The 18,599-nt window shown below is 51.7% G+C and overlaps 2 protein-coding genes across 2 annotated transcripts in view; one reads left to right on the forward strand and one right to left on the reverse strand.

The window, feature by feature from the left end:
• Positions 1 to 18,599, reverse strand: part of LOC144247626 (uncharacterized) — a 169,588-nt gene that overhangs the window by 33,953 nt on the left and 117,036 nt on the right. The gene's annotated exons all lie outside the window — the stretch shown is intronic.
• Positions 14,482 to 17,568, forward strand: LOC146767207 (uncharacterized). The gene has a single exon (XM_085581155.1). It carries the CDS (start codon positions 14,614 to 14,616, stop codon positions 17,071 to 17,073), a length of 2,460 nt encoding a protein of 819 aa, XP_085437281.1. The 5' UTR covers positions 14,482 to 14,613; the 3' UTR covers positions 17,074 to 17,568.

An 18,599-nucleotide genomic window follows, 5' to 3' on the forward strand; every position in this document is an offset into this window, starting at 1 on the left:
CTTCAAACACTGAGGCTCTGTGCTTTTCTTCCTGTGGAAAAGAACTGTCCCTCCTGCACAGGCAACCATGGCCAAAACTGACACTTTTCCTCCAAAATTCCCTATATGCAAGGGTTTCTCCCAGACAAAAGCTGCCAGGACCGACTACTCTGGCTTGCCTTGGCCTCTGGTGGTCTCCCTATTCTGCCCTGTAACACTGGGGCTCTGCCCTTTCCTTCCTATAAAAAACAACCATCCTTCATCCTTCATCCATCTCATTCTTTCAGCCAGGTGTCCATGGCGGAAATTGGTATTCCACATCCAGAAATTCCATAGTCAAAGATTGCTCCTGCACAAAAGCTGCCATTACAGACAGGTCTGGCTGGCCTTGGCATCCTTAGGTGGGCTCTCACCTGCCTTCCAAACACAGGGGATCCATGCTTCCCTTCCTATGGAAAAGAACTGGCCTTCTCCTCCAGGCACAAATGGCTGAAATTGGGATTCTACAGTCACAATTCCAAATATCCAAGGGTTGGTCACAGACAAACCTGCCAGGACAGACAGGTCTGCCTGGCCTTGGCCTCCAGTGACTGCAGAGTTCATCAGATCCTGAAACACAGGGGCTCTGTGGTTTCCTTTCTGTGAGACCACTGTGACACTGTGGGGCCTTGTGGAACCCAAGGGCCATTGTCACCCTGGGGGCCTCATGGAAGGAAGGGGCCACACTTCAGAAGCAAGCAGAACATTGGGACACTGCAGAGCGCCATGAAACCAAGGGAACATGGAACAGGTCTGGTTGGCTTGGCCTCCCAGGGGCCACCTGACAAATCCAGCTGATCTTGGAATGTTGAGGGCTGCCTCTCATCAGCTCCTGGAGAACTGGGGCTCTGTGCTTTCCTTCCTATGGAAAAGAATCATCCATCTTTCCAGGTGCCCATGGCCAAAACAGATACTCCTCCTGAAAACTTTCATATATGCAAGAGTAATCCCACCCAAAAACTGCCAGGACAGACAGCTCTGGCTGGCCTTGGCCTCGGGTGATCACCTCTCATCTCAAGGAAGCCCTGAGGAAAGTATTTGAACAGGTTTGGCAGCTCTAACATAAATGAGTCTCTCGTTCTCTGAAAAATTCAGATGCTCTTTTGATCCTATGTGTATTTTTTTCCTCATTGTGCATTATGTGTGAAATATAATTTTCAGCTAAAAAAATATTATTCTTATCACTTTCCCAGTGTTATCTGACACAAAACACCTCATCTACATATGGCTCCAGGCCAACTGTATAAGCAAACCCAAGAAAGAGTACACCAGGCATTATTGTCTCTGCTCCCATCTGTCACGTCTCCTCTGGAGCTGGAGGTGCAGCCCCAGCACTTGGGAGGGCTCAGGGGGCCACAAGCTCAGCTCCCACACAGAGAACCTGTGGACCTTGGATGCTTTTCCTGCCCCTGCCCGCTCAGCCAGGCTGAGATGGACACTGATGGTTTCTGTGCCAGGCTCTCCCAGCCCAGCCCAGCTCCCTGCCAGCTCTGCCAGCTGCCCTGAGCTCTGGGCAGCACCAAGGGCCTCTCCCCAGCACAGCCCAGCCGGCTCTGGCCCCACAGCTCTGCTCAGCCCAGGCTGCTCTGGGAATGGAGCAGCTGAGGAATAGAGTCACATCCAGGGGTGTCCCCAGGGCTCAGGACTGGGGCCAGGTCAGTGAAATCTCTTTTTTGTTGATCTGGATGAGGCCATTGAGGGCACCTTCAGTCAGTTCCAGGTGAGCCCAGGCTGGGTGGGAGTGTGGCTGTGCTGGAGGGCAGAAAGCTCTGCAGAGGGATCTGGACAGGCTGGAGCCATGGGCCCAGGACAATGGGATGAGGTTCACCAAGGTCAAGGGCCGGGTCCTGCCCTGGGCTCACAACCACCCCAAATCCCTGGCCATGCCCTGCCCCTGATCCCCACAGCCTGTCCTACTTCCTTCATCCCTGCATTGCCAGGGACTTTTTGGAACAAGGGAGCTCTGCTCTGGCTATGGAGGGAGGTCCCAGTGCCACCACTGGAGTGGGAACCACAACTCATCAGGCTTGTGCCCTTTGGGGGTCAGGAACTGGTGAGACTCAGAGGCACAGAAAGTTTCTCTTCATGGCTGACAGACCATGGATGAACAGGACACTATTTAATAACAATCACGCTCTTCCCTGAGCTATTTGCTACGTCCCAGCAGTGCCTGATGAGTCCACCATCCACAAGTGATTTCCATACTAAAAGTGATTTTAGACAAAAGTGGTTCTCTGATAGATATAAACACAGTTAAGTTCTTGCATCAGGATGCTCATCCTGAAGTGGGGGCAAAACAGCTCAAACAATTCCTGATTTGCAAAGCTGTCAGTGGTGGATGGAGAAGGGAGGTCAGGCTGCTTTTGGTGCTGAGGAAATGCTGAAACCAGCCTGACTCATTTCATCTCCTCCTGGCCTGGCTGATCTCCCCTCTTTCCCCTTCCACCCATTGGCTTCTGTCTCCCACCAGGCCCCTGGTGAAGAGCCTGGCTCTGTGTTCTCCATCCCCTCCTCGCTGGCACTGCCAGGCTGGGATGAGGAGCCCCTCAGCCTTTCCTGCTCTGGGCTGGACAAGCCCAGCTCCCTCAGGCTCTGCTCACAGCCCAAGGGTTCCTGCCCCACTTTGGAGGCCCTTCCCTAACCCTGCTCCAGCTGCCAGACATCTTTCCTGCCCTGGGGAACCCAACCCAGGCCACAGGGACCTGGATAATCCACGCCCTTGATGTCCTGGTCACACAGCCCTGGCCCCTTTTCCCCTTGTCAGGCTCTGGGGTGGATCCTGTGGAACATCCTTGGGTGGCGGCTGTGGCTCCAGGTGGGCCGGGGGGATACCAGGGGACAGGGACCCTGCTGGGCAGGAACAGCACTGGACTTGTTGGGAGAAACTGTGAGTAAGAGCTGGAGTGGAGTGACCAACCCAGTGACCTCACAGAGCCCTCCTGGGATGTCACAGAGCCCCTCTAGGATGTCACACAGCCTCTCTGAGATGTCACAGCCCATTCTGTAATGTCACACAGCTGGTCTCTGATGTCACAGACAACTCTGTGATATCACAGTCTGCTCTGCAATTTCAGAGCTCTGTCCTGTGATCTCTAAGCCTGCTCTGCGATGTCACAGAGCTGGCCTATGATGTCATAACCCCTTGATGGCCTCACATAAACCACTCTGTGATGTCATGGACCATTCTGTCATAGATCACTCATGTGATGTCATAGCCCACTCTTTGACCTCATGTAACCAGATGATAAATTGTCTCCACCAGGTGAGCTGACACCTGGAGCTTGTTCTCCAAAACCAACAGGCCTATGGAGACCACACAATGCCCATTGTGGGATAAGGGGAACTAGAAGTTCACCAGCCTCAGTGTCCTGCCAGCTCAGCCAGGCCCACGGGAACATTGGGGTCCATGACCTCCAGGCACCACCAGAGAGACCCCCAGGACAGAGAAAGGCATGCAAAAGGGGAGGGGAAATATGTTAATGATTTTGGGGAAATGATTATCACATGTGTGTTTAGTCCAGCACAATCAATGAATAAGTGTGCAAAATCCAGAATATGAAACAGAAACTTTCTTGCACTCAGCATGCTTGGCTTTGGGAGGAGCTATCCCCCGTGCATCCAACTGAATAAAGAATGCTGCTTATAATGCTGCACTGGTGTTAAGGAGTTTTTTGTTTTAGCGAATTTTTGGTAACACTCCACTCCCAAGGAGAGCTCTGTCTGCTGCTGTTCACAAACAGGGAAGGGCTGGTGGCAGATGTGGGGGTCAGAGGCTGCCTGGGGCACTGGGACCATGAAATAATCAAGTTTTCAATGATCTGTGAAAGAAGGAGGGGCAGCAATGAAACTTCCACACTGGAATTAGGAAGGGCAGACTTTGGCTTATTTAGGATGCAGATTTGGGGAGTACAAAATCAGGTCCTGATTTTTTAAGGGAAACAGTCCTTAAAAACAAAGGAGTCCAGCAGGATGGAGATATTTCCAGAAAGTAACCTTAAGGGGGAAGGAGCAGTCTGTCCCAGTGTGGCAAATGATGAGCTGGTGAGGAAAATGACTGTCCTGGCTGCCCGTGAAGGTTTTGTGGGAACTCAGGGGAATAAAGAGGGTGCATCAACTTTGCACAGAAGGCCGGGCAACTTAGGAAGTGTTTAAGGACGTTGTTAGGTCACGGAGAAAGAGAAGTTGAGAGGTGAAATCTCAATTAAAGCTTAACCTGGCCACTTCTCTGAAAAATAATAGAAAATGTTTCTATAAGCAAATTATTAGCAAAACATCGGATAAAGAGAACCTCTACTATTCTTTAATGGATGCAGTGGAGAATATAAGAACTAAAGACAAGGAAAAGGCTGAGCTACTTAAGACCTTGTCTGTCTCAATTTTCAATATTAGGACAGGCTGTCCTCAGGACAAGAATTCTCCTGACATGGTAGATGGTCACAGGGAGCAGAGCAGCCCTCTATAATCCAGGAGGAAGCAGCTGCTGACCTGCTGAGCTGCTCAGATTCTCACAGGTGGATGGGATGGGATGGGATCCATCCCAGGGGGATGAGGGAGCTGGTGGATGAGCTCCCCAAGCTTCTCCCCATCATTTACCATCAGTCCTGGCTCACCAGGGAGGTCCCAGAGCACTGGAGGTGCCAGTGTGAGCCCATCCCCAGGAAGGGCTGGAAGGAGGATCTGGGGAGCTCCAGGCCTGTCAGCCTGACCTCGGTGCCCGGCAAGGTTATGGAACAGATCACCTTGAGAGCCACCACAGGGCACCCACAGGATGGCCGAGGGGTCAGAGCCAGCCAGCATGGATTTAAGAGGGGCAGGTCCTGCCTGAGCAACCTGATCTCCTTTTATAACCAGGTGACCCACCTGTGGATGTGGGAAAGGCTGTGGATGTGTCCATCTGGACTTCAGCAGAGCCTTGGACACTGTCTCTGACAGCATTCCCTGGAATAGCTGCAGCCCACAGCTTGGGCAGGTTCCCTCCTGGCTGGGAGATGGAAGAGCTGGCTGGAGGCTGGGCCCAGAGAGGGGTGGGGATGGTGCTGCACCCAGCTGGTGTCCAGTCCCTGGTGCTGTCCCCAGGGATCTGTGTTGGGCCCAGTCCTGTTTAACATCTTCACCGATGATCTGGGGGAGGGGATCGAGCCCACCATCCCCAGATTTGCAGATGACACCAAGCTGGGTGTGAGTGTGGATCTGCTGGAGGGCAGGACAAGAAGACACATCCTTCAGCTGCACCAGGGGAGGTTTAGGCTGGACAAGAGGAAGAAGTTCTTCACAGAAAGGGTGAGTGGGCATTGGAATGGGCAGGCTAGGGGGGAGGTGGCAGAGTCACTGTCCCTCTCCAGTGACACTCAGTGGCATGGTCTGGGTGACAAGGTGGTATTAGGACATTGGCTGGACTTGATGATCCCAAAGGTCTTTTCCAACCTATTTGATTCTGTCATTCTGTGATGACTGGGACACTCTGGGGCCATTGTGACCCTGCAGGGCCTCATGGAACTAAGAGGACCATGGTGACACTGTGCAGCCCCATAGAACCAGGGCTCCATTGTGGTGCTCTGGGGCCCAATGGAACCAGGGAGTCCCCGTGACACTGGGTCCTGGTGGAACCACAGAGGCCATGGTGACACTGCAGGGCCTCGTGTGACCGAGGGGTTTCACCACTGTGACACTGCCAAACCAAGGAGAGCATTGGGAGAATCCAGGGCGCAGTGGAACTAAGGGGCCCTTCTGACACTGCGGGGCCTCATGGAACCAAGGGGACGATGTGACACTGCAGGACCTTGTGGAACCAAGGGGCCACTGTGACACTCTGGGGCCTCAGGGAATCTGGAAGACCATTGTGACACTGTGTGGCCTTGTGGAAACAAGAAGTCCATTGTGACACTAAGGGGACTTGTGGAAGCACAGAGAGCATTGTGACAGTGTGGGACCTCATAGGACCATGGGGCCTTTGTGACACCCTGGGGCCCCATGGAACTAAGGGGCCACTGTGAAACTTCAGCACCAACGAGAACATTGTGACACTGTGAACCCCATGGAACCAAGGAGAACATTGTCACATTTTGGGACCCATGGAACCAAGGAGACCAGTGTGACAGTGCAGGGCCTGGTGTAACCAAAGGGACATTTTGACGCTGAGGGGCCCCTTGGAACCAAGGACATCTCGGCAGATGACACCAAGCTGGATGTGAGTGTTGATCTGCTGGAGGGTAGGAGGGCTCTGAACAGGGCCCTGGACAGGCTGGATCCAGGGCCCAAATCCAACAAGGTGAGGTTTAACAAGTCCAAGTGCTGGGTCCTGCATTTTGGCCATAACAACCCCTGCAGTGCTACAGGCTGGGGACAGAGGGATGGGACAGCAGCCAGGCAGAAAGGGACCTGCAGTGACTGATGGACAGCAGGCTGGACATGAGCCAGCAGAGTGCTCAGGTGGCCAAGAAGGCCAATGGCTCCTGGCCTGGATCAGGAATGGTGTGGCCAGCAGGAGCAGAGCTGCTGTGCCAGCCCTGATCTGCCCCAGCTCTGGACACAGACATTGCTGCTGCAGCTCCAGAGAAGGCAACAAAAAGGCATCTCTGCAGAAAACTCTGCTGGGAGATCCTTTAGTTCCTTGAATGCCACCAAGAGCGCAGTCCCTGAAAGAAGTCTGTGGTCACAGGGAAAGTGGAGAGAATCAAGATAAGAATTGGCACACACCATGACATTTCTTTCTGGAGAATCTGAAAAACTTAAAGAAAAAGAACCTGAAAAATAAAGCCAACAAGAAATATCAAAGACATCTTTTATTACAAGTGATTTGCAGAAATTAGCCGTCAGTTTAATGTTCCTGAAAGCATCCAGTCATCAGTCTCCTCACTGCAGCCTTGAGCTCCTGGTTCCTCAGGCTGTAGATGAGGGGGTTCAGGGCTGGAGGCACCACCGAGTACAGAACTGAAAGGGCCAGATCCAGAGATGGGGAGGAGAGGGAGGGAGGCTTCAGGTAGGCAAACATTACAGTGCTGACAAACAGGGAGACCACAGCCAGGTGAGGGAGGCAGGTGGAAAAAGCTTTGTGCTGTCCCTGCTCAGAGGGGATCCTCAGCACAGCCCTGAAGATCTGCACATAGGAGAAAACAATGAACACAAAACAGCCAAATGCTAAAAAGATAGAAAACACAAGACGCCCCAGTTCCCTGACATAGGATTTGGAGCAGGAGAGCTTGAGGATCTGTGGGATTTCACAGAAGAACTGGCCCAGGGCATTGCCATGGCACAGGGGCAGGGAAAATGTATTGGCTGTGTGCATGAGAGCATTGAGAAAGGCACTGGCCCAGGCAGCTGCTGCCATGTGGGCACAAGCTCTGCTGCCCAGGAGGGTCCTGTAGTGCAGGGGTTTGCAGATGGATATGTAGCGGTCATAGCACATGATGGTCAGCAGGAAATACTCTGATCCAAGGAAGAACAGAAAGAAAAAGAGCTGAGCAGCACATCCTGTGTAGGAGATGGTGCTGGTATCCCAGAGGGAATTGTGCATGGCTTTGGGGACAGTGGTGCAGATGGAGCCCAGGTCGCTGAGGGCCAGGTTGAGCAGGAAGAAGAACATGGGCGTGTGCAGGTGGTGGCCGCAGGCTACGGCGCTGATGATGAGGCCATTGCCCAGGAGGGCAGCCAGGGAGATGCCCAGGAAGAGGCAGAAGTGCAGGAGCTGCAGCTGCCGCGTGTCTGCCAGTGCCAGCAGGAGGAAGTGGCTGATGGAGCTGCTGTTGGACATTTGCTGTGGCTGCACATGGACACCTGTTCATGGCGAATGGCAGTGAAGAGTTAGAGAAGATACCTTTACCCAAAATCAAAGCCATTTCCCATACACACTCCTCTGTCACACACACGGACAGACTTTTGTGTTTATGAGTTCTGGGGTTTTCTTTATAAGCTCCCCTATATCTGTCCTGCTATTCTTGGATATGAGAAACCCTCAGCATTTCTGCTGCACTCAGGGAGAGCAGAGCAAGGTTTGTGAGGCAAAGTGATGAGTGGAGAGTGAGGGGATATGCTCTGTCATTCTGACCTGTTCAGAATTTTTCTGGGCTTTAACCTTTCCCCAGGGAAGGATGATCAGCTTCCCACATTTTCCCTCAAAACCTCCAGGTACAGCTCAGAGCAGATAGATGCACCACAGCCCAGCTCCATATTTGCAGGCAAGGGCTCACATTGCTCATTTCACCAACCCAGCAGCATTTTCAGGGTCACAACAGTTCTGCCTTTCCCCATCAATCTTACCTCTCAGAGATGCTCTAGGACAGGTTTGCACCCTGCATTGAAGCTCCCAGCTTGGACTGAAATCTCAGGGAGACTTCCAAGTGTCCTTCTGATGGCACTGGATGAAGGGAGGTGCAGGTCCTTCCCTGGCTGCACTGCCAGCATTGCCCAGAGCCGGGCACTGGGGACAGCTGTGTCACCCTGAGCCAGCTGTGCCCCTGCCAGAGCCCCCAGTGCCGGGCAGCTGCTCCCAGCCCTGTGCTCTGCAGAGGGAACTGGGCCTGGGGCTGCAGAGCTGCCCCACGGCTCTGCTGCAGCTCTGCCTGCACAGGAGGGGCTGCACGCCTTGGAGCCCCGGCCCTGAGGGCAGAGGCTTGGCTGGGGCACAGGAGGGAGGGGGCTTGTGCAGAGGGAGGGGCTGCACTGGAGGGGATCCTCTGGACATCTCTAAACTCTCCCTGCCTCAGCATTTCTGGGTTTTGTTTTCTCTCCTTCCCTGATCTTCTCTCTGCTTCCTGGAGATTTTCCTCCTGCAGGTGTTTCCCTGTGCCTCATCTCTCTGTGCCAGCACTTCCAGACCCCAAATCTCTGTGCACTCTCCCTGGCCTGACAGAACCCTGCCTGTTTGCAGGGCACTGGCTGGGGCAGGTTCTGTTTGCAGCTTGGAGAAAGGACAGCGCAGACTGAGCCTGATGGCTCCAGCAAAGGTGATGCTGGTGCTGTCCATCGGCAGAGAGGCTGAAAGCATATTAGGGATCTCCTGTGAACCTATTGATCACTAAAATAACAGTTCTAATGTCTCATGCACTTGTCAAAATTCATAATCAACCTTTAATATTTATCTCCCCTCCCTGCCATAATTAAAAAGTAGGAAACTGAATAAAAAATCTCTGGAAATCTAATTTTTATCAAATCCTTGTCTTGGAAATATTCAGTGACTCATCAGAAGCCCTCAGCATTTCAGAGCTTCATGAGCATTTCACCTTCCCTGCTCCAGAAATACTCAGAGTTGTACTCACAGGGTCTGTGGGCATTGGCATGTTCCAGCTTTAGGAGATCTCTCCAGGAGCTGCAGCTGCATTGTCCTGCAGCCAGAGGTTCCTGTGCCAAGGGCTGGCAATGATTCTGCCCCAGGCACTTCTCAGCTCCTTCCCAGCCCTGACTGATTGAAGCTCTCTGTGCCTCTGTGCTGTGCCCAGGCTGGCTGCAGGCAGTGCCCCAGCCCTGCTGGGCTGGCAGAAGAGCTGCTCAGCAAGAGAAATGTGCTTTTGAAGCTTTTCCTGGTTACCAGGATCACCCTCTGTGCCAGGAGCCCGGCCCAGCTCAGCAGCACAGACACAGCACAAGGACTTTAATGACCCTCTGGGGCTTTGTGCTCAGGCCCTGAACATCAGGCCCTGAGAGGGAGCTGCAGAAACCTCTCCAGAACTCCAAGTCAGAATCCAGCTCCAAAGTTTCTTGGACTTTTAATGGGTCCCACTGAGGGACACGACTGAGAAAGTGTCCCCAGGCCCCAGGCAGAGCAGAGAACTGGAGGCACTGACGCCAGGTGGGGACAAAGAGAAGCCAAGTCTTGGTGCCCTGGGGCACAGCAGGGTCTGTGCCACCAAGGGATGTGAGGAGACACCTTGTCCTGAGGCCCTGGGGCCTCCTGGCACAGCCCCAGCCAGGCTGGGCACTGTCAGCCCCTGGTCCTGCCCTCAGCATCCCCCGCTAGCCCACATCCCAGTGGCCTCAAGGATCTGCTGGAAGGAGACCCTGGGGAGCCTTGGTCAGGAATGGCCCTGGGGGCTCCTCCATGCTCCCAGGGACTGCAGGTTTTTCAAAGGACTTTTGGTTTGGCTTTTGCCTTGGAGTCTCTGAGAGCTTTCTGCAATCATGGCCTCCAATTATCTGCTTTAATTAGTCCCTGGAGAAGCTTTGTAATTAAAAATACTCAGTGCACCTTATTAATGCTTCAAGGTACTTCAGTTTTATTAAGGTATTTGGTGTTTCCCTTTTGCTACAGACTCTGAGAGAGGTTTGTGCAATCATGGCCCCAGTTATCTGCTTTAATGAGTCCCTTGAGAGCTTTGTACTGACACTCAGTGAGGCACAAAATTGCTTTGAGATACTGAACTTTTGTAAGGTACTTTGGATTTTCCTTTCCACATTGAAAATTCTTTGTGCCATTTTGAGTCTCTGATAGGATTTTGTGCCATCCTGTCCTCCAGTTCTCTCCTCCAAGGAGTCCATGAGGAGCCTGTGTTGGGGATGGACCTCACTGGGTCCCATTAATGCTTTGTGACATTTTGGGTGTTTCTTCTATCTCTGACTCCTGGAAAGGTTTGTGCAATCTCCTTTCAGGCCCTGAGGTTCCAGGGCTCATCTCCAAATGCACCATGTCGGTCATTAGGGTCAAGCCAGTCCTGACAAACCATGGCTCTGCCTTGATTTCTCTCTGCTATAATGCAGTTCTTAAGGACGTTTTCTGCAGCAATTTTGGTTCACCAATTTGATATTTCTCGGCCACTGTGGTGGGTTCGATGTTGGCAAATTACCAGTGCACACACTAGAATATACTTATTCCTTTCCTGCTGTGAGATAAGATTAGGAGAAAGGCAAAGTAGCTCAAAATTTTAAGATTATAAAGAAAAATTTATTAACAGTAACTGAAAGAAAGAGTAATGAAAAACAGAACAAAACTTTCAGAACCCTCCCCCTCTCCATACAACCTGACACTGTAAAGAGACAAACCCTAAAATTTTCTTTCCATTTTCCCACCTTTAGAACAGACTTTCTTCACTTCACTTAGGGAGAGAAGTTCCTCTTGTTAATGCTATGGAGACTTCTCCACAAAAAAACAGTTATCTCATGGCTTTTAATTTCCATGAATAGTATTTGCTTAGAAAAATCTGTAATCATGAAGTCCCTCCCATTTTTTCACAGCTTTTCCCACAGCTGTGCTTATGGGCCATGTCTACTTCTGGGGTTGTAGTTTCAAGATGAGCTGTTTAAGAGCAAAGGTTCTCTTCTTCTATTTCCGAAATCATCTTCATCTCTGGGAACAGAGGTCTCCTTCTCTCCCTGAAGGCACAGGGTCTCATCACTCTTTCTTTTAAAACTTATCATGGGATCACAGCTACTGCAACATTTGCTTACTTTAGCACAGAAGCCTTTGCTGAACAAATCATCTTCCCATACTTTTCAATGCCTTATTGGGAAAAAAAGAGTCTGATGACATCCTTCTCCATAGCTTTACCAGAGGATTCCAGCCCCAAGATCAAGGCATCTCCTCATCCCTCCCATCTGGGACTCAACTTCCTCTTCCCTGCCCTCGGTGTGTTCATGTTGCTCCTCTGTGTGCCTGCTCTGTGTCCTTTTCTCTCACTGGAGGGAGGATGGCAGCACTGGCAGAGTCAATATCTCCCGGGGCTGCAGATGGTTCCATGAGCCCGGCCGGGCTCGGTGGCCAATTCTAATTTTGGCCATGGGCCCTGGACATGAAGACCAGTTCTTTTCCTTAGGAATGAAGGAACAGAACTCCACTGCTTTTGGGGCAGATGAGAAGTGACCACCAGAGGCAAAGGCCAGCCAGAGCTGCCAGATTTTGTTCTGAGACATACCCTTGAATATAGGAAAGATTTTAGGCAGAGTGTCAGTTTCAGCAATGGGCATCTGAAAAGACAAATGGTTCTTTTCCATACAAAGGAAACAATGGAGCCCCAGTGCTCCAGGAGCTGATGAGAGGCAGACCTTGACACTCCAACATCAGCCAGACCTGTCAGGTGGCCCCTGGGAGGCCAAGCCAGCCAGACCTGGTCCATGTTCCCTCGCTTCCATGGGGCCCCACAGTGTCCCAATGGTCCCTTGCTTCCAGGAGGCCCTGAGGTGTCACAATGCCCCCTTGGTGACACCAGGCCCTGAAGGGTCGGAATGGTCTCCATGGTTCCATCAAGCCCCACAGAGTCATAATGGTCTCTGGGTCCATGAAGCCCCGCGGTGTCACCATGGCCCCTTGGTTCCATGGGCTCCAGTGGTGCCACAATGATCCCCTTGGTTCCATGAGGTGCCCACAGTGTCACAGTGATCTCCATGGGAAGGAAAGAACCGAGCCCCAGCGTGGCAGGGGCAGCCACCAGAGGCCAAGGCCAGTCAGGCTTGACAATACTGGCAAATTTTGCTTGGGAGTAATCCTTGGATATAGGGAATTTTAGAGATGGAATCCCAATTTCAGACATGGACATCTGGAGTTGAAGGACGGTTCTTTTCCAAAGGAAGAAAAGCACGGAACACCGGTGTTTCAGAGGCAGATGAAAGGTGGCCACCAGAGTCCTGGGCTAGCCATACCTCTCTGTCTAAAAGCAACCCCTGGACATAGGGTATTTCAGAGTTTGTATCCCAGTTTCGCCCATTCCTGCATAGACAAGGATGGTTCTTTTCCATAGGAAGGAAAGCACAGAGCCCCAGTGTTTCAAAGGCAAAGAAGAAAGAGGTGGCTCCTGGGCGTCTCAGCCAACCAGACCTCTTCTTCCTGGCAGCTTTTGTCATGGAGGAACCCTTGGCTATATGGAATTTAGGAAGAGGAATCTCAGTTTTGACCATAAACACCTTGAGAAGAAGGATGGTTCTTTTTTACTGGAAGGAAAGTGTAGCAGTCATGCTGGCATGGTAGCATGGAGGATTGTTTTAGAAAGGCCTTGGGAATGGTAAACTGAGGAAAAGGATACATTCATGTATGCCCCATTGTATTAGAAAGGCCTTGGGAATGGTAAACCGAGGTAAAAGATACATTTATGTATGCTCCACTGTCTCGGGAAAGTCCCGCTTCAGCATTCCTCTGTAGACCCCCTTCTCCCCACCCCTGAGCAGTTCCTATTGGACCTGGCCCCTGGGGTGGTTCTGATGTGCCTTAGCTGGACACTGTCTCTATTGTTTAAGACCTTATCTCTTAATTTTGCTGTATAAAACTGTATCTGGGCAATAGCCCAGGGCCTTTGGTCACTGCAACGCTTCAGGCAATACAATCTATCTGGACAAGCATACCATTGGTCTCTCTTGGTCTCTTTATCTTGAACCCTAGCGGCGACTGAGGCAGCGCCGCAGCTCGGACCGTGCTAACCCAGACGCTGCCTGGTAAGCCCAGGGCAGCAGGACCGTGAAAAACCCTGACCCCGGAGGGGACAGCTAGCCGGAGGGTCCCGGGGGGCCGGGGAGGGGCGGGGGACAGCGGCGAGGAACCCCCGAGAGCAAAGTGGCGGTCGAAAGAGAAGCAACAAGTGGCGCACCAACGTTGGGCTTTGCACTGGTTTGAGCAAGTCTGCCCCAGCCGTCGTGGACAGTGCACTGGCTAGGAGCTTTTCCAGACACTTTGCAGTGTCACCGCGAGCTGCAGAGCGGAGAGCGGTGTGAATAAACCGCCACACAGGCTGTCAGCTCCGTGGGGAGAAGCTCTGGGATCACGCTGGTGGTGTGAGGCACTTGCCTCTCCACACAGCCCAGCAGGACTGTTGCCGTGGAGACAGACGCCGATTTCTGTCCGGCGAGGTCGCCACGGGTCGGACGGCACCTCTCCACACCCGGGAGACCGCCCGGGGTTCGGGAACCATTGCTGCAGTGGTGTCTAAAGGACGGCAGTGGGTGAGTCTCAGTTTCTGGGGGGCAGGGGCCCGGCCAAGAGACATCGGCTCCTGTGTGCCCGTGGTGGGACACGACAGCGCGCAGGCGTGACGGGAGTCTCCGTCGTAGCTTTAGAACTTTGTGTTTGCTGCAGTAATTGGTTGAGATTTGCTGTGAAGCCAGCCATGGGTGTCAGGCTGACTACACAGCAGAAAGAGATTTATAAACAAGTTCAGGAACCCCTGCAGAGTGCAGGTGTCAAATTTCCTAAGAGCCTTGTGAAAGAGTTTGTCAGATGGTTATCAGTAAGTTTTCCGGAGGTAACAGAGCAAGTAGTGAGAGAAAGACGATTTTGGAAGCGTGTGGGTGCAGTGCTGACAAAGGCAGGAGATCCCTCAGTGAAAGAAGGTTTTATGAGAATGTTTTTGTTCATTTACGATGTTGTGAAAGAGAGTGCAGACACTCAGGGCGCCCGGGGAGCAGAAAAGAGCCCCGTTGCGTCCCCTGTGTCCCCCCGCCCCCCTGCGGTGAGAAAACTAACCGTGCAGATGTAGATTTAGTTTCTAACCCTTCTCCATCTCCTGCTTTCGCTCCCGCAGCTGAAAATCCATGCTTTGCACTCCCCCCCTCCCCCCCTCTGTGCAGCCTCCGCAAGATGGAGGCGGCCACGCAGTGTTCCCTGTGCTCCCTGTGCCAGCCCTCGCACCCCTCCCTTCACCCGTCCCCGATCCCAACGCCTCCTCCCTTGCGGCGATTCAGCCCATGGTTCAGCCCGCATTCCAGCCCACATTCCAGCCCGAAGTCCAGCCCTCAGCTCCTCCTCTCGCAGTTGCATCACCACCCCCTGTCCCTGCTCCGCTCCACATGGCCCCGCCGGCTGCGGCCACTCCCACACAAGTCAGCCCCTCTCCCTGTCTCTCTCCCAGTCTCCCTGACAACGGCAGCGCCGAGACTGTCAGCACGAGGAACCAGGTCAGAGACTGGAAACCTGGTCAGAGACTGAACCTGGTCAGAGACACCGACCCTGCGTTCCTGGCCCCTGTGATCTATAATGCCAGGGGACAGAACGCCAAATGGGAGCTCCTTTCGTATGATAGTATTAGGGAACTTTGCAAAACAAAGTGTAAGTTTGGGGAAAGAAGTGAATTTTTTAAGAGCATTTTAAAAGCTACTCTAAGCTCCAAAACATATGTCCCTGCTGACTTGAAACGTCTTTTCAGTTGCTTGCTCCCTCAGTCTGAGTTTAGATTGTGGGAAAGAACCTGGAAAAGGATTGCAGGACATCTCCTCCCAGAGATTTTGCAAAGTCCAAGCCATTCCACAGATATAGAGGATGAGGAAATCACTTTAGAACATCTAGTGGGTGAGGGTGATTGGAGCCAAGCTGAAAAGCAAGCCGCAGGCATCCCCAGAGCAGTGTTGGACCTGTCCAGGGATGCAGCAGAACATGCATTTTTTAACATGCCTTTTAAAGAACCTGTTGTTTCTTATACCGCTTTGAAGCAGTCTGTTGCAGAACCATTCATGGATTTTGTGGATCGAGTGCGAGCCTCTGTGGAAAAGAGGGTGCAAAATCCAGAGCTCCAAGACCAACATACATTAGAACTTGTCACTGCAAATGCAAATGAAGCCTGTCAGCGAGTCATCCTGGCCCTTCCATCATCGCCTCCCCCCACACTCGATCAGCTCATCGAGGAGTGCACCAGGAAAGCTGTGCTGATGACAGAGGACTCAGTGATAAAGCCACGGGAAAGGGTGGTTGCTGCAGTAGCAGCAACCCCGAGGACTCCAGGGTCCGCAGGGCCTCCTCAACAAGGGGGGAAAGTGGGAGGGTGGGGAATCTTTTTCCTTTATACTGGCAGAGCAAATTGTATCTTTTTCAGAGTTAGTTCACTTTGTTGTATGATTTTATCTTTCTTTCAGACTAGCAGAATGTCAATTTCCACATTCCTGCTCATCGTTTGGTTCCAGGGAATGGCCATCTACCCTTCCACAGTGGATGCATGGATTGTTCCACAGCCCAAGAAAAATGTATGGGTCACGCTAGCCCAAGCCTTGCAACAGGATCATATGTGTTTGTCCACTGCCTCAGCAGAAAATCCGATGTCCACATGTTTAATAGGGGTGCCAAGTAAGGAGGATGAGTTCCCAATTGATCTGGTCCATTTGCAAAAGCAGGTGAACGAAAATAAAATACCTAAAGGTGCAGGACAAATTAAAGCACCAGTGCGAAACCCCCTCATTTTGTGGCAAGGATGGGTCTCACATTTGCCCACTGCCAAGGGAGAGCCCCAGGAATTAGAACTCCTAGGCTCTGCAAAAGCTGAATTTTGCATTCAATTTGATTTTTCCCCAACCAAAGAAGTAAAATTATATGAGCATGTCAAACAGTACAAGGTAGAATTCAGAGCAGGTCAATGGGGCACAGCTGTCTACAAGCTGAAATTTGCATCCACCACTGATTTCCGTCCACGCAAGCTGGACAAGGGAATGTTTCTTATCTGTGGGGACAGAGCATACCCAGGAATCCCCTCTCGTCTTATTGGAGGTCCATGCACTTTTGGGCATCTGACCCTTGCTTCCCCCAACATGACCCAAATTCCAATTGGGCAAGCAAAAGGTGAGAAAAAAATTACTAAGCGGAGTGCGAGTCAATTTGATGAACATTGTGATGCGGAAATTTACCATTGGGCAAAATCCAAAAGAGTTGCCATCTCTGTGTTTTTACCATGGGTTGTGGCAGCCAAAGCATTGAGTGAATTAGGCAATCTAGAATGCTGGGTGACCAAGCAGGCAAATTTAACATCAGCAGCCCTGAGTGACCTCCTAGAAGACGAGGAAATAACCAGAAAGGCTACCCTCCAGAATAGGGCAGCTATTGATTTCCTGCTGTTGGCACATGGTCATGGATGTAAAGAATTTGATGGGTTGTGTTGTTTTGATCTGTCATCTAAAGGTCAGAGTGTCCACTCGTCCATTCAGGAAATGACAAGCCTCATTGGGAGTGTGAAGCAAGAAAATGAGGCAGTGATTCTTTTAAAAGACATCCTTTACTTTCTAGTTGCATTGTTTTTAGTTCTGTTAGCATTCGGGATTCTGAAGCGAATCATCTCCAAGGTCATCACCTCGAAGCTGAAGGCTTCTGCACCGGTTTTCATCGCTGCTGCCGACACGGAAAGCGATTGGTGGGAAGACGACAAGCAGAAAGACACTGCAGTTTAAGAGCCACAGTTTACCTTTTCCCAAGGCACTGTTCTTCTTAATAAGTAAAGAAGGGGGAATTGTAGCTATCATGCTGGCATGGTAGCATGGAGGAAGGTTTTGGAAAGGCCTTGGGAATGGTAAACTGAGGAAAAGGATACATTCATGTATGCCCCATTGTTTTAGAAAGGCTTTCGGAATGAGAAACTGAGGTAAAAGATACATTTATGTATGCTCCACTGTCTCGGGAAAGTCCCGCTTCAGCATTCCTCTGTAGACCCCCTTCTCCCCACCCCTGAGCAGCTCCCATTGGACCTGGCCCCTGGGGTGGTTCTGATGTGCCTTAGCTGAACACTGTCTCTATTGTTTAGACCTTATTTCTTAATTTTGCTGCATAAAACTGTATCTGGGCAATAGCCCAGGGCCTTTGGTCCCTGCTACCGTTCAGGCAATACAATCTCTCTGGACAAGCATACCATTGGTCTCTCTTGGTCTCTTTATCTCGAATCCTAGTGGCAACTGAGGCAACGCTGCCGCTCGGACCGTGCTAACCCAGATGCTGCCTGGTAAGCCCAGGGCAGTGGGACCGCGGAAAACCCCGGCCCCGGAGGGGACAGCTAGCCGGAGGGTCCCGGGGGGGCTGGGGAGGGACGGGGGACAGCAGTGAGGAACCCTCAAAAGCAACAAGTGGCGGTCCAAAGAGAAGCAACAAGAAAACAGATTATCCAGAACCACACTTGATCTGTCTCCTCTCACTACCTGCACTTGGAGAAGGTGCTGGATAAATGATGGAGGGCAAGTGTAGGAAATCAGGAAGAACTCTGATTTTACTCCCCGTGTGCTGCCGTGCAGCCTCGGAAAGGAGAGGAGCTTTTGTGCATGGCTGAAGCATGCGAGTCCTCCGGGAGTTCCACAACCATTCTGAAGCCTTGGACCCAGCTGTGGGTTTTTCCCTGATGCTGCTCAGTTTTGCTTCATTGTGCCCAAAATAAAAAAGATCACAGGAAACAAATTTAAACATTGTAAAAGACAAGAGCAACAGGTGACAAGACTGCGAAAATTTTTGATAGCCTAGCTTTTTCTTTTATTGAATCTTTTGTTAGTAGAGATGTTGCTAACTATTTGTTTATGACTTTTGACCCACAGGGACCTCTAATTATGCCAGTTTAGTGTTTATGATTTTTTTCACACCAGTGTACGACAGAACAGTGCAATCAAAAGCGGTTTTCTATCCCAAGGAGACTGAAACATTCATTTCTCTCTCCCAAGAAGACTAAAGCCTGTGGGTTTAGTGTCACATCCCACAGAGCTCGGCCCTGGAGCGCTGCTGCCGTGGCCGAGCGCAGCCCCGGGGCCGCTGTCGGGGTGCATTGGAAGGGCACGGACACAATGGCAGCGCCGTGTGTCTTTGTGCTCCAGGTTTGCGCTGCCCGTGCGGGCGGAGCGGGGCTGGCGGGAGCCGCGCTCCCCTCAGAGCCCCTGAGGGCGGCAGCGATGGCGGCGCCGCTCCCTGTCTTGGTTAGACAAGACAGGAGTCTGTGAAAGAG

This window comes from Lonchura striata, chromosome 5 (assembly GCF_050655825.1).
Source record: "Lonchura striata isolate lonStrDom1 chromosome 5, ASM5065582v1, whole genome shotgun sequence".
NCBI classification, from domain to species: Eukaryota; Metazoa; Chordata; class Aves; order Passeriformes; family Estrildidae; genus Lonchura; species Lonchura striata.